Raw genomic sequence first — 15734 nt, 5'->3', positions numbered from 1 at the left:
TTCCTACCTGAATGTATATACATCTATGCAGGTCTTATGCATGCATTCATGTTTGCGAAACTGTAGCCTGGCCTGGGTGTGTGTGTGTATTGTAGAGTCTCCTTTAAATAAATCACGACTGCCTGTTAAATATATTTATACACTGATACTCATTGATGTTGGTCTCCAGCCTACTTTAACAGAATGTGTTTATTTGGTGTCCTTCCACAGACAAGGTGCCTCATTTCTCTCGGCTTGGGGACGTGGAGGTGAACGCCGGGCAGAACGCGTCGTTCCAGTGTATCGCGACAGGCAAAGTTGCTGAGTCTGAGCCCTTCTTACTGGAGGTAAGGACCTTTTTCCAGAACAAATGGCCATAGTTAAATTGTCATGTGTACCTGCTGGCCAAGCATTAAAGTCTTATTCAGGTGAAGCTGTTTACATGAGCCTTGGATACCCGGCAACTGTTTTTCCATGAATAAATCATTTAAGAGGATATTATTTTCTACAGATAACGTGTTGTTCTGGCAGACAAAAAGTATTGAAAATATTTGTCTGTCAGTGCCTGCACACTTTGATTTAAGGCATTCATTCAGGCCAAGACAGTTAGTGGTACCTGTAACTGTATTACTAACTAGGTGAGTAACTCCATTGAGACAATGTCTATGCCGATTGTAATCCGATTGATGTCTAAATGCTTAAATAACATCATTTAGATTACATAATCTTTTAGACCTCCAATGGCAATTTATGCTGGTTTCAATCTGATTATAGTGTTTTACATTTGGAAAATTCTACACTGAACCTTAATCAATGTAGAAGAACCTTGGAAAAGGGAGAAACCTAGGGAGAGGCAATTCAAAGAGAGATTCCCTCTCCTCCAATGGTGTGAAATAGGTGATGAATAATATGAGAGAGAGACAGATAGAGAGGGAAAGAATCCTAATTCAGCAGCAGCAGTCTAGGTAGGTACTTAGCATTGGTGGTGGTGGGGGGAGGCAGCATTGCAGAATGGTGAATGGGCTCCTGGGGCCCTGCGGGGGCCCCATTGGCCGGCGGAATGATTAGTTGGAGCACAGGAGGGAGCATGTACACCTTGTGAAAAAGGACAGTAGGACAGTCGAGGAGGAGAGAATAAGAATAGTAAGAGAAATAGAGGTAGAGAGAATCAGCTGCTGTGCCCCAGCCTCTGACCTGAACATGCAACCTCAAGTTTGGTTGAACTCCGCTAACATTCTAGTCTTCTACAGACCTGCTCAAGTCAGATTTAATTAGTTAAACAGAGGGCCGGGTTGTCTCACCTACAAGATCTCTGTTTTAGCTGAGCAATGGACTCCAGAGTATCAAGTAATGAGGAACTGACATGATCTGTCAACCTGTCCAACGAGACCTCAACAAGGTTAAGAGTGCTTAAAGCTTGAGGTAGATTCTCAGTGAGCAGAACAACGGTGTCAGAATTTACAGTAGAGGAAAGTATTGATTTAGCTTTTGTCAGAAGTGTGTGGCCTCATCTGCGTTTGCCCTAAGATTATGATGTTGTCAGCACGAGGAACCAAACCATGTCTGCAATAAAAGTGGAGAACATTTGTGTTAGGAGGAGAGCGATAGACAACAGCAAGATAAGAGGACAGTTGTCAGTAGCCTAGTTTGGAGAACCGTGCACTAGTAGGAAGAGTCAGGTATGGAATTAATAATTTAGAAGATGAGTCTATGTCTAAGTCTATGCTGCTATGTCTTTTGGTAGTAAGGTTGAGAGTTTGATTAAACCTACACCACTGCCTTTTGGGAAATACGACCAGCATGAACAAATTGGAGGAGAAGCTTAATTTAATGGATAAAGTCATTATCTTTTAGCCATGTCTTACCGAGCACTCACTCAGCAGTTCCGAGTTGTGCTCTTACATCAAGTTATTGATTAGTAGCAACTTGCTGAGTAGAGATCTGATATTTATAAAGCCTAGATTCTTGCTAATCATGATCACAGGGGCAAGTTCTGCATGTTAAATTAGTTTATATTGATCAAGTTTGCAGTATTGGATTTACAAGCACACCTATAACGACTACTAACATACCGGAAGAAGAAGACAGATAGAACTGAAACTTATTCCATTTTTCAAATTATAGATAAAGAATAACTTTTCTACGGCTTTGCTAGCGGTGCAGCTTTTGCAGCAAATCACAACATCCACTGAAAGTAACTTAAATAACGAAAGCAACCATAGCACACCCAGCTTAATCTATCCACCAAGCCAACTTCTGCCTGCTTACCGGGAATTTAATCACGGCTCTCTACAGTGATAAACCCAATGTTCTCCTCATAGGCCCAAATCTACTCTGGCTCTTTCATTTTCTTTGGACAAATGACGATCCCGCTGGGGGTGTTTTGTCTTAAACAGCACATTGTCTTTGGAAGCACACATCAACAATGTTAACCAGTCTGCATTTTCCCATCGCAATATGAATTGTCGTCTCCCAGCACTTACACCTAACAACACTGCCATTCCCGATCAAACCCTGATTAAATCCTGCATCAACTGCTGTAATGCTATGCTCTTTGGTCTTCCCCTCAAGTATGTTCATAAACTTCAATTAGACCAGAATTCAGCTGCCCATGTCAATACCAGAACTCCCTCTATTGATCATATCACTGGTGCTCTCCATTAACTTCACTGGCCCCTTCTTAAATTCATTTCAAGATACTGCTTTTCACATTTAACTCTCTGCATAACTTGGCCGCTGTGTATCTCTCTGAACTCCTTTATGTCTACACACCCTCCTGCGCTCTCAGATCCTCTTCCATTATCCAACTCTCTATGCCATATGTGTAGTCAAGTGAAGACTACTTCATTTCTATAGCCCAATATCACATACAATGTCTCAAAGGGCTTTACAGACCCACAACATTAGGAAATTCCCAACCCCGCCCAAAGCTCTCTAGAAAGACAAGGAAAAACTCTAGAGAAAACCCTTAATGTATAAGGAAAAAAGGAAGAAGCCTCGGGAGAGGCAATTCCATGAGAGATTCCCCCTCCACAGACGGCCGGGTGTGACCACCATGAGGTCCATTAGAGCCGCCAGCCATTCTCCCCCGCGCGTTTGTAATTCTCTCCCAAGACATTCGCAATACTGACTCTCTCCACCTTTAAATTCCGTCTCAAAATGCACCTTTTCAAACTATCTTATCCGGTCTGTGTCTTGTAAGATGTCATTGAGTGCTTTGAAACAAAATGTATTCTGATTATTATTATTATAAATATACAAATGTTAATGCAATGTATAAATGGGGCCTTTCTGTGTCTCAGTATTACGTAAAATGAAGTCAAAGGTTTATACAACTGGCAACCCCATCACCCTGTCTGAGATGTATGGCTACATTTCTGCTCCTATTCATCCGAATGTTCTGCTGCCAAGAATACCATTTCAAGTTTCAAGTGTCTGCCCTGCAAAATAAAAAAGTGTTAAAATAGTTCAAAATAATGATATTTTCATTGCCGCGTCTACGCTGTGAGCCTCAAGGACAAAGGGAGTGAAGTTGAGATTTTGCAGTTAGAGGACTATCTCTCCAAAAAGAAGCCACCTCATTAGCTGCTTTGCTACAGGTCCCAGAGAAATGGAGCTTAGCAGAAGTGAGGGATGATGTGGCTTTTAAAAGATTGTCAGAGCTGCATTAGCTTTACAAAGTACTCACTAAAGCAGCGTGAAGAGTTAAGAGACCAAAACAAATGGTACTTTGGTGGGATGTTTGTCAACTTGTAAGGGCAAAATTTACAAAAATAAGTTTGAATGGCCAATAATGTGGTAAATAAAACTGGTGAAAGTTGGATGTACTCAAGAAATTGTGAAGTTTCAGTTTTCAAAACAGAAAGAAACTTCAGATGAACTCACATCTTTTAGACAAATGTATTATTATAGCCTCTTCATTTTTCCCAAATGAGTCCCATTAATTTTGACTCAGCGCTTCAGAAGCAAAACCACTTAACTCCGAAAGGTGCCGGCCAGTGTTGTTTTGCGTGAACCATAATAATGGGGTACAAACAATGTAACACAATAGTGCTCAGGGTAACAAAAAAAAGACATACAATAAGAATAGATTAGCCATAAATAAGAAGTGAGATTTTAAGAATGTTGCATTGATTATAATGGTTAGATTTCATGTTGTGATGACTAAATACACATCAGAGTTGGTTGCGTTTTCAAGCATTTGCCATGTTTCATTTCTCTTGGCTTAAAAGATCCTTTCTGTGTTAAAGGCAGCTCGACTTCGGGGAAACACTTCCTGAAGCCAACACAATTTACAATTTCACATTTTATTCATTGTGACTCTGGTACTGCAGTTGTAAATTATTTATGTGCAATCTTGCCATCTACTCGTGTTGCTGTGATATAATCATATATATATAAACATAAAAAAGGTGGATAGCAGCTCCTATTACGTATCCACTTACAGATACTTCACTGCGTCCCTGTGCCATTTTGTTGGGGTAAAGGTCCATGCACCCATTAATGTCACTCTATCACAATAACAAAACTTACTAGTGTTATCTGATAGTCCTGGAAAGTGACACGGTTTGGTGACGTCATGTGGGGAAAGGCCTATTTCCATTGAAATAAATACTAGGAAGGTTATTAATTGTGCTTCTGCGTTTGTATCTTTTTATTGTGATGGGATTTTGTATACCAAACCCTTTAAATCAATTCTCTGCACCAAGTGAAATGTTTTCATTTCCCTAGTTTGTATATGAGCTAATATTAGTCTTCAAAAATCCACCCCTGAATGCTTCCAGGCTGACTCTGTCCTTGATGCCAGCACTTCTAAGTGCTTTTGAAATGACAGAGAAGAAGCTTTGCAAATGAGATTTCAGTCTCCTCGCCGATCCATCCCTGGTGTTTCCACCCAATTTTATTTCATATCCTCTTGATTCTCTGAAATGAAGTCTTTTGAAGATTGTTGGCATGTGAAAAAGAAAAATCATTTTTATCAGCTCCATTTCAAGTTTGTTTATGGAAGTATGCATGTACACGCAGAGATATGCTTGTAATTTGACTGAATACTGTGGCGTCGCTGACATTGGCTGCTCTGATGTGAAAATGAGCAACGCAAAGGCTCATTTTCCTTATATATCCTCCAGTTGCTTCAATGCTTCCTCACTTTACTCATTAGGGAGAAATATTCTAACAGTAGAAAATAGAGATGTGTCACAAACCATTGATGATTTCTAGTTTTGCATTTGTTGTTTTGGGTTTGTTGTCCTCCCTGGACCGGTCTAGACCGGTGGTCCAAACTTATTGTTTACATAATGTTTCCTAATCAATGAGTATCATATTTCCTCCAGCCCAAATCTATTTGGATCTTTTTCATCGCTGTGTTCTCAGTCCCACACTGCGTTAATTGTCATCAAACTCTTAATGATGATACAAGGCTCACAGTCAGATGAGAATGGCAGCAGGCTTGGCAGTGCACCTCTATTTTTAATGCCTGCAGCTTGACTTGGATTGGTACAATTTTTAGGTGCCTGTGATGAAATGAAAACGGTGCTTTGAAGAGATGTGTCACTTCAAACCCAAATACACACATAAATATAAAGTGCTGAAAGAGAGGACATAGCAAACACAGTGAAAACCAAAATTTTTTTTAATTTTTTTTATATATAATGTACATATATGTGATGGTACAGGCAGGTAGACATTGAACAATCTCATTGCCAGAAAGTTTAACTTAACTGCAAGAAATTGAGTTTGTATTGGGGGCGGCAGGGGCTCAGTCTGCAGCGAGACTTGGCTGGGAGCCGAAGGGTCGCCAGTTAGAGTCTCAGGAAGATCAGATCGATAATGGAATGGTAGCTGGAGGGATGCCAAGCAAATTTCCTGGGCACTGCCGAGGTGCCCTTGAGCAAGGCACCCAACCGTTAAATTGCTCCGGGGCGCCTGCAAGGGGCAGCCCCCCTCACTCGGCATCTCTCCATCGTTGCCGTATACAGACTGTGTTTGCATGTGTGTGTTTCTAGTCTGTGTACATGTGATGTGTGTAAAAAAACAACTGAGTGAGGAAAAGAATTTCCCCTCTAGGGATCAATAGAAGTGTGTTGTTTGTTTTGTTTTGTTTGTTCCTTGCTGCACAGCTCGACTCTGCTGAATAAGTGTAACTTTCTGTGCAGATCTTACATAAGTCACCTTCTCTGAATCAGGCACTAAATGCACTGTTTTTGCCACCTACCCTACGAAATCACTCAGAACATTTTAACGTCTTCGCCACTTACTCCTGAAAAGTGTGAATGGTCGACAGTTTAAATCATAAGCTACCTATTCTGCGAGAGATCTTCACTTGGAACAGCTCATTCTGAACAAGAGCCTCTGATTTTCTTATTCCACCACTGTCTGTTGCGCCTGGAGCATTAGCATGGCGAGATACGAGGAGATGTCAGCTCCAGCCCTATGCTGAAAACAACACCCAGTGGATGAAATGAAAACACTATTGTTAGCAGTGACATTTATCACACATTTATTATCTCGCCCCCCTGTGTAGCCAATTTCAGCCCTCCTTTGTCTCTCTGTCTGCTTCTCAGCCTGCTACACATTGTAATCACCTAAATAGACTTCAGGTGAACATATAACCATAGCAGGGGTGTGTTGGTGTGCTTACGGCTGTTCTCTCTTTGTGCGGTCTTTGTTTGGCTGTCAGAGGCGTAGCGGCGTGGTGCTGGACACATCACTGCTGTCTCGGTTGAGCCATAAGCGGCTGATGGCGACTTTCCAGGTGGAGGCACAGCGCGGGGAGCAGGACCTTTACAGATGCATCACCCTGTCACCCAGAGGTGCCGCTGTCTCAAACTTTGGAGAACTCATTGTCCGAGGTAAGACAGATGAGGAAATGTTTATAAAGAAAAGAGTTGACTTGCATTTGTCAAGAGTTTACTTCACAATTGGAACACATTCTGCATCTGTAAGCAGTAACATGCTCTTAAGGTAATGTAAAAAAGTAAAAGTTCTGTGGGAAAGTATGTAGAAGAACAGAAAGAGGGAATGAAAAATGAAAGGAAGGAAATAATTAGAATACAAATATAAGAAAACCAGCAACAAAGGCAAAAGACTGAACAAAAGAACAAAGGAGGTGAATGAATACTGATAGGAGGTCTGATACAGGGAGGGGAGAAATGGTGGGTAAAGATGGAAATAAGGAACGGAGGAATTTGGTTGAACAAACAAGCACACAGATGATAACAATAAAACGTCCTCTATGACATCAAGTCATTCCCCAAAGACCCACAATGTCTACTACTTTCTCTACTCTCTCTCTCTCTCTCAGGTAGTTGTACTCAGATGATACATCAGGTATCAGTCAACACCCTGCCCCTCCACACACACACACGCACACACGCGCTCTCGACGTGATGTGATGAATTTAATTAGATTTTTGCAGGGTTTAAATGGGTCATATTACCCATCAAGGCTGTTTTTAATGTTGAGAGGATGATATTAGTTAAGCAATTATTCATGCAAATAAGACCGTATTCAATGCCATTAGAGTGGAAATTAGGAATTTGCTCCTTTCTCCCCGTCACACACTCCTCATGTCGTTTAAAGATTTTTTTTCTATAGCTAAATCCTCTAACAGAGCAGAAATAATATTATCGAGATCGTAAAACAGATTGGTAGAGAGAGAGAGGGAGAAGAGAGCGAGAGAGTAATTTACGACTTCTCCTGTTTTCATGTTTTTCTGCAGAAAATGGCTGTTCTTTATCTGTTGTTTTTCTATTTTGCCAATGAGTTACTGCTAAATAATACACCATTTTATTCACCTGCTCTAAGTTGCTCATGCATTTGATGATCTCATTCCCTTGTCCAGTGCCTCCCACACCTATCGCACCCCCTCAGCTGCTGCGGGCCGGCCCCACCTATCTGATCATCCAGCTCAACACCAACTCCATCGTGGGGGACGGGCCTGTCATTCGCCGGGAAATCCAGTACAGAGCCAGCCACTCCACCTGGACAGAGACTCACGGCGTGGGCTCCCTCACGTACAAGGTGTGGCACCTGGAGCCGGACACGGAGTACCGCATCAGCGTCCTGCTCACCCGCCCAGGGGAGGGCGGCACAGGGGCGCCCGGACCCCCGCTGACCAGCAGGACAAAATGTGCAGGTGAGTCCGGTTGAAGTACTAGGGGCGGTGTAGGTGTGCTCGTCCATTGTATCCATTGTCCATGACCGTTTTGATTTGTAATCCGGCCTTTACCTAACACTTCTTTAGATGGTTGAAGGCTTGAATGAGGCTGTGTGGGGTCCATTCTCCTGTTCAGCCATTTGATTTGATTTAGTGAAAACAAAAGAATATAGATTTAAGTTTTAATGCAACCAAAACAGTGCATAAACAGAAATATGAATACAACATGCTGAAAAGACAAATACACTTAATTACCTCAACCACTTAATATTTCCCCTCCGGTGCTGATTTGAATCCAAAATTATAAAAGTTGAACTGATATAACATTATCAATATTATTTTGTTATTTCTTTTAATCTTGTTTTGGGTCGGGCAGCATATTATTAGTACAAGTACAAGTTAATTTTATTTTTAATGTGACCACAGATTTCTGGCTCCATCCCTGTTCACCTGCATCGGTTGCCAACTGCTGGGTTTTTCCGCAAATGCGCTACAATTGTATCGCAGATATATTCTAAAAATACATAGAAGTAGTAGACAACAACACTATTAATTGCAGTATAACATCAGACACTTGCTCCAGGCTTGACGCCCCACTTAACACCTTGTAGTTTGCCTGCAGTCAGTGAGAACAAAAGGTGTGGTTGCTGCCGTCGGAGCTAGGAACGAGTCTGATGCTCATCTGTGAACCTGCGTACATACAGCAGATGACGAATGTAGAGGCAGAATTAAGAGAATTCTGTGAGAGCTTAAAGGTAAAGGATCTATGGTTCACATTTGCATAACAGTGCAGCCATTGTTTCCCTTTTCTTAATAAGGTAGTGCTTAATTAAGATTTAAAAATGGAGTAACAGCTAAGATGCGAATTCCAGGAAATGCTTAAGGCTTCAGAATTGCCCTTCGAATTGTCCAACAGTTTGTGCATCAACCCCCTTTCTGACAGTTTAACCACCAATACCACGTGTCTTCTTCGGTTTGGTGGTTGTGTGTAAGTGGGTTAGGTTTTGACTTTCTCTCTCACGCTTTCTCTTTGCTTTCCGTCACTGAACTCACCTGTAAAATAATCACTTCATGCCACAGTAAGCAGGGTCTTCCTGTTACGTCTCATCAAATGCTGTTCATCTGGGTGAAAAAAGACCCCCTGCCGCTCTGTCAAGTAGATGACATGACATCCCTGTCACCTGCCACACTCTTTGAACCGCTCTTGTCAGGGCCTTCTAGTCGCACACCTCCTGTCATCTCCTATTGTTCCCATCTGAAGAGTTATCCTCAGGGAGAAAGCAGCAGAGACAGCAGAAAAGCTCCCTGCGACTCACAACCCTGGATCGTGTCCTCGTTATGTGTCAGAGAGTCTTTTTTGTTTAAACAGAAAGACTCTCATATGAGACATTTCACACTTACCAGTTTCAAAAATGGCTTTCCAAAAAGGAAGACTGTAGATGATGGCAGGTGACTCTTTATCTGGCAAACCCACATTTGATTCATCGATATTTGTTTGCCGTTGGTCTGGTTGGTCTGGTTTGTGGGAGGCAGAAGCTCAGTCGGTAGGGCTTCCGCTTGGGAACCGGAGGGTCGCCGGTTCGAGTCCCTGCCGAGGTGCCCCTGAGCAAGGCACCGAACCCCCAACTGCTCCCCCCTCTGTAATGTAATGTAATGTAAGTCGCTTTGGATAAAAGGGTCTGCGAAATGATTGTAATGTAATGTAATGCTACACTTCAGCATCATGTGACTCAATATAGTGAGTTAGTTGTTCATGCTCCCGGACCTGTCATGATATTCTGGTGTTTTTGCTTCTGGACAGCTTTCCTCAGCAAGAATCTGCATGCTATCTCCATTTTAGGCTTGATTAGGTTTGATTTTTGCAAACGGCTCTCAGGCGGACGCAGTCATTATATTATTTTCACTGCACACACTCCATTACGCCCACTTTTGCGCAGAGCAGTAAGCAGCTCTTCTACACTTTCTACTGTGAACCATATTGAGTCAATTAAATGATAATGAGCGGCTGTCAAAACCCCCTCAACAAGAAGGTTTAGTCCTTTTATTCTGTCTTTAATGTTTGTGGGGGTATTTTCTAAAAATAAAGTAAACCCATCAGGTCGATTTAAGATTATATTTAACATTAGAGGACAAGAGGTTAAGCTGCCACAGAGCCTCAGGACCGCTAAGCACTTAATTTAAATCTTTTTGGTCAAATTTCAAGGAACTGTCAACTTCAAATCTCAAAGTATATCAGCAGTGTATAAGCGTTTGAAGGACGGTGTGTGTTAAATCTAAAGTATTAGGGTGGGTGTGCGCTGATAGTTTTATCATAATTCCCCCACAGCTCCTTGTGGGAGGGCTGCTCACTGAGACAGCTTTTCAAGACGAGGAGTGGCGAGATGAAATGCACAGACCCACAGGGACTCTTCCTCGATTCATCTCCTTCGCTTCTTCTCCTCTCTTGTCCGGCCGCCTATCGCTCAGTTGCTCTCCTGCCTCCGGCTTATCCCTCTGGTTTGTCTAATTAAGCCGGATGACAGTTTGGGCAGGACTGGTTCAGGACTGGAGGGTGGGGAGGGACGACACAAAGCGGTGCTGTGGTGCTGCTGCATTGATAAGCAATCATTGACACAAGATACTTCTTCTGCTCCCTCACGTTATCGTGGATATGGTTGTGATTAGTATTGGATGTCAAAAACACAGATTTGTCAAACGTTGATGTTGGAGAAAGGAAACAGAAAAGGACTATGAGCACATTTCCTGGTCCCTCTTCTCTCTGTCCCCTCGGAGCTCATGTCTCCTTCCTGACATTGCTACGTTCATTGACTAAGTATAGCATTTAGTGGAGCAGCAAGACTGTAACTAGATTTTCAGGCCAACTCCTCTCTCCTGCCCCTGCTGTGCTGAAAGCAGAGGCCCATGTTTGGTTTATTGCGTGTCTCAGCAGTGGACTTGGACGTCTAAACCAGACTACAGGACAGAAATAATCCCTGCGTGAAAGTGGACATTTCACATGGCAGGGACATGAAGATCTGCAATTGCTGCTTTCACACATGACAGCAGTGATTAGGCTTCATTCGTTCCCATTTGGCTGAAGCTCTTTCACATGAGCAGAGATGTAAGGATGAATCATCAGCTTGTGACGTAAAATGCTCATCACCACAGTACATGTTTTTTTACTTGTCTTTCTCTTTTATGCTGCGTTTAAGCGTTGTTGCTCGTCTTTCCTGTCTCTCTTTACTGTCCTTACAGCAATATGGGCAAAAATGAAAGGAATCGGAACAAAGACAATGCCTCTAAAGGGGAGAGCAATAATGTATTTACTGATTAATCTTGACAACAATATAAAAAAGACTTAATATGATTGTATAAAATAACGTTTAAACACAGAACGGTTAATAAACTGAAAAACCTCTTTCTATGTGTTTATATCACTTCTATTTTCTTAGTATTTATTGTTTATCATCTCCATCCCCTTGTGACATTGCGTAGAAAAAGGCTGTATTGGCTGAGAGATCAGTTGATTATTGACTAGCTCATTAAATTGAGAATAAACTCCATCTGTATGTGTACCTACATTGGTGTGCATCTTTACTTATGTTTGTCTAAATCTTATTCTGGTTTGGGATTTGGACTTTGAGAGAGCTGAGAGGGAAAGTCAGACTGCAGTTGACCGCAGTGATTGCTTCATCCTGATGATGCTGACTCCGCACTGTTAAATCTGTTACCTTTCTTATCGCTGTGGTCTCCTTTGGTAGAGGTCAGTAAACAAGAGCAGGCTGTCCTGATCGTACCTGCAGACCACAACGGAAAGTTTATTTATTTAATTACTTTAACTTCATTTGAAATTTTCCCACAAGACTGTAGAAATTGGTTTCAGCGTACAAGGCGAGTTCTAAGTATTATGTCAAAATGGATCAAATACATCCCAGTTTTTATAACATATTTCTTAGTATAACAACAGAATTACATAACTCAAGTGTCATTTACTTATTTAGCTTGGATTTTAATTTTTTAATTTTAATTTTTTTTCATTTTCATAGATAAGCCACAGAATTTAATTTGATAGATTTTTTTTGATTTCACATTTTGTTAAATGCACCATTAATCTGAAACTTTATATTGTATTATATTTTGTTGAAAAGGTAACTACAGCTGTCAGATAATCACATTAAAAAAAAAAAAAGGCCAAGAGGAAGTATTTCAGTAATGCAGTAGTACTTCAAAGTGTAGTAAATGTGTTGGTTAGTTGTCAGCTGAACATGATGGCTTCTTTCTTGTGTTCCCGTCTCTCAGAGCCCATGCGTGCCTTGCGGGGTCTGACAGCCACAGAGATCCAGCCCCGTCAGCTTGCCCTTCAGTGGGAGCCGTTGGGCTACAACCTGACCCGCTGTCACACCTACTCTCTATCGCTGTGCTACCGCTACTCCATGCCAACAGGGGGCAGCGCCGGGAACAATGCCACAGTCAGAGAGTGCCTGTCGGTGGAGCGCAACACCTCCCACTTCACCCTGAGAGACCTGCCACCTTTCCGCCCCGTCCACGTGCGGCTGGCGCTGGCCAATCCCGAAGGCAAGAAAGAGAGTCGGGAGGTCACGTTCCAGACTGAAGAAGACAGTGAGTGGGCCCGCTTTGTTATTGCTCAGTGAACAGGAGACAACTGTGAAATTAAGCATGTAATTGTAACTTCAGTGCAACTGCATCATAATGATAGAGAACATGGACGTGGTTTTAATATGGCATCATAAATACTAAGCACTGGCTGTAGAAAATCCCTCTACAACTTCTTCACATTGTGTTTTCTTGGCATCCTATTTCACACTCAGATAATTACTATGCATTGCTTACAGAGATCCTTTAGACATCTAGTACCAGCGGAGACAAAAACACAAATATTGACTCACAATAAGCTGGATCAGCGGAATTAAATGGAAGATCAGCCTTTTAAACGGAGACCAGTGAAACATTAATCAGCCGGCCTCTGGGCCAGTTGCGAAACAGCGAGATGATTCTGCTTATCTTTGTGTTAATATTTTCCTGTATACATCAGCAGATTAAGCACATTCAAATGTAAATTCCCAGAGAGTGGAAGTGTAGAAGGTCAAAATCACATTGTTCTGTAGAGTAAGCAAGACTTTCCCATATAATGAATGCCATTCACGGGTATTCTTGACCCTGTAGAGGAAATGATGAGGCTATTATATGAAAATAGACACATTTTCGACAAATCTTCCTCATATGGTTCCCGCCACACTTGAAAATAATAAATAAACTTAGCTACATTCAATGAAAACATCAGTGGAATAAACAGGATAAATGTGTGTCACGTGACTGCACATACTTTATGTCACATGTCTCACAACATAAGCATAGCAGAGAGGTACAGTTGGACGGAAAATACATTTTTCTGAATTAAATCATGGAAAAGGACAAATGCCAAAGTAACACCAAACACATATGAGCTTAAGAAAACGCACAGTACAACACATAATGGCGTATAATTACACAGTATAACAGCGTTTATGGAATGTAGGCTGTGATTTTCTGTGCATTGTCTCCAGTTAAGTTACCCAGAATGCCCTGGTGCCTGCTGTCTGCCACAGATATTGGCCGCAGCGAATTTAAAGTAGCTGCTACTTGCAGTTTGGGCTGCCAACATTTAATTATTTTATTTCCCAGGCGGCCGCAAATGAGAAAGAAACAAGGGAGATAAAAAAAAACTAATAATGGGATGCCAATTGTTATTGATTATATGCATAAAATCAATCTGTCAGGTCTCTATCGCTCTCTCTCATCACACACACACACACGCACACACACACACACACACACACACACACACACACACACACACACACACACACACACACACACACACACACACACAAACACACACACTGATGCACACACGCACTGATGCACACACGCACACACATTTAATGCAAAAACAGAAAGTGTGAAAGCCTCTTCTTCACACCACTCGTCATTAAAATAAAACATTTCTTTTGACAGCGGATTCATCTTTATCCTCTGTTTTTTTGACTCTTTGAATTAATTCTCAGTAACAACATTAATGGGCCCAATGCTCGCATGGCTGCTGAGCAACCACAGCTTTTTGCTCTCCACCATTGGAGACAGAGGCTAAATACTACTAAACCAGGAGGCCATCAGGCGGGCTTATTGCTCAATTTCGATGTTGTTGCCTTTATGTTTTTGATGGTTGATTATAAGCTGGTCAATAAGAATGCCTAAATTCCGTCTAATTTCGGTATGCATTGTCATTAATGGGCAGTCATTGGTTGAGTGGACCTATACTTATTCCCTTGGAAAGCCTGCCTCTTCACCCTGAGACGCCCCCCCCCCCCCCCCGGCAGAACAGGACAATGAATTCATTGAGTAATTTACAGCAATGAAGTGTAGTCATAAATGCCATAGCAACTATCGACTAACCACTGCATCTGCATGGAGATCACAGTGGTATTATGTGACTTTGTTGGGATACAAGTTAAAAAGGTTTATTATTATAATGACTTTGATTCGACTGGTGAGAAAACAGTGATGTACCATTGAAAGAAAAATAAAAAAGAGGCAGCCGCATTTTCTTGATAGTTTGGACGTCTGCTCGAATGGCACCAAAGTTTCCAGTCTTTCAGCAGCTGAGTGCCAGTCTGACAGTCTCCTATCCATCTGTCTCAGACGGAGCCACCATCACACTCTCGGCTACAGTAATTGAGCTGCTGGCTCTGACAATTCCTCATACCGGTTCTCCTATTGGGCTCGACAGTCAAACATTGGTGAAGTGCTTTGCTTGCGCCGCGTCTGTATTGCTCATGGGAAGCAGATTTGGCTGTCAGGGACTCGCGGATACTGCAGGATTTTTGCTCTTGTGTGCTTTGCCTACCTCAGCTTTAGTTTCACAGGGAAACAGACAGCTCAAAGAAGACTGATGTTGCTGGGAAATAGCAGAGTAATTCGATCGTCTGCTGTTGGAAGTATACAGATGGCTCTCCCATTCCATTTTGATAATAACATCCAAACACCTGTTTTCTTTATATCAATTTGCCTTTGTGTTTATACAGCTTTGGCAGTGTTGGGAATCAATTTTGAAACAGAAGCTATAAGCTATAGAGTAGTTAGCTACAATACATGCTCCTGAGAAAAAGTAGCTAACTGCATTGAAGCTACTTTCAAGCAACAATAGCAAAAGTGTGTGCCGTTGTACTCTTAAAGCAAATAACCAGAAAACTGCGGAAAATAAAACTGTATGTCTGTGCATTCCATAACAATCACAGAATGATTTCAAGAGTTTGTTCTTTTTATTTGTTAACCAAGAGCACTCACTGATTTCTACGTCTGGGAATCATACTGCTTCAATAATGGAATATAAAGAAGAGCGCATTCAGACTCATTCCTCCACAAATGCCCAGCAGCGCTCTGATTCTGCTTATTTTTGCAAATATACATTCAAACTTACCACCATTTCCTAGAAACCGTATGCGTAAAAATTATTCAACTTTCACATTCATTGTGTAGTCCTATTGTTGACATCATCTTCTTCATCATTCCCCCCCCACAGGCTACACATGAGTACTTATTTTTATTATTTTTATTATTT

The 15734-nt window shown here is 41.8% G+C and overlaps 1 protein-coding gene across 1 annotated transcript in view; it reads left to right on the top strand.

Moving 5' to 3' along the window:
* ptprua (protein tyrosine phosphatase receptor type Ua) overlaps window positions 1–15734 on the top strand; it is a 162008-nt gene that overhangs the window by 99878 nt on the left and 46396 nt on the right. Inside the window, exons 5-9 of the mRNA XM_076157262.1 lie at window positions 211–326; window positions 6543–6578; window positions 6659–6830; window positions 7823–8116; window positions 12416–12736. Of these exons, the coding sequence (XP_076013377.1) occupies window positions 211–326; window positions 6543–6578; window positions 6659–6830; window positions 7823–8116; window positions 12416–12736 (939 nt within the window). The remainder of the gene's footprint in view (window positions 1–210; window positions 327–6542; window positions 6579–6658; window positions 6831–7822; window positions 8117–12415; window positions 12737–15734) is intronic.

This window comes from Genypterus blacodes, unplaced genomic scaffold (genome assembly GCF_046128005.1).
Source record: "Genypterus blacodes isolate CSIRO-AG114 ecotype Tasmania unplaced genomic scaffold, CSIRO-AGI_Gbla_v1 ptg000072l_1, whole genome shotgun sequence".
Lineage (NCBI taxonomy): Eukaryota > Metazoa > Chordata > Actinopteri > Ophidiiformes > Ophidiidae > Genypterus > Genypterus blacodes.
The sequence above is the reverse complement of the archived record's forward strand: the minus strand, read 5'-3'. Positions and strand labels throughout refer to the sequence as shown.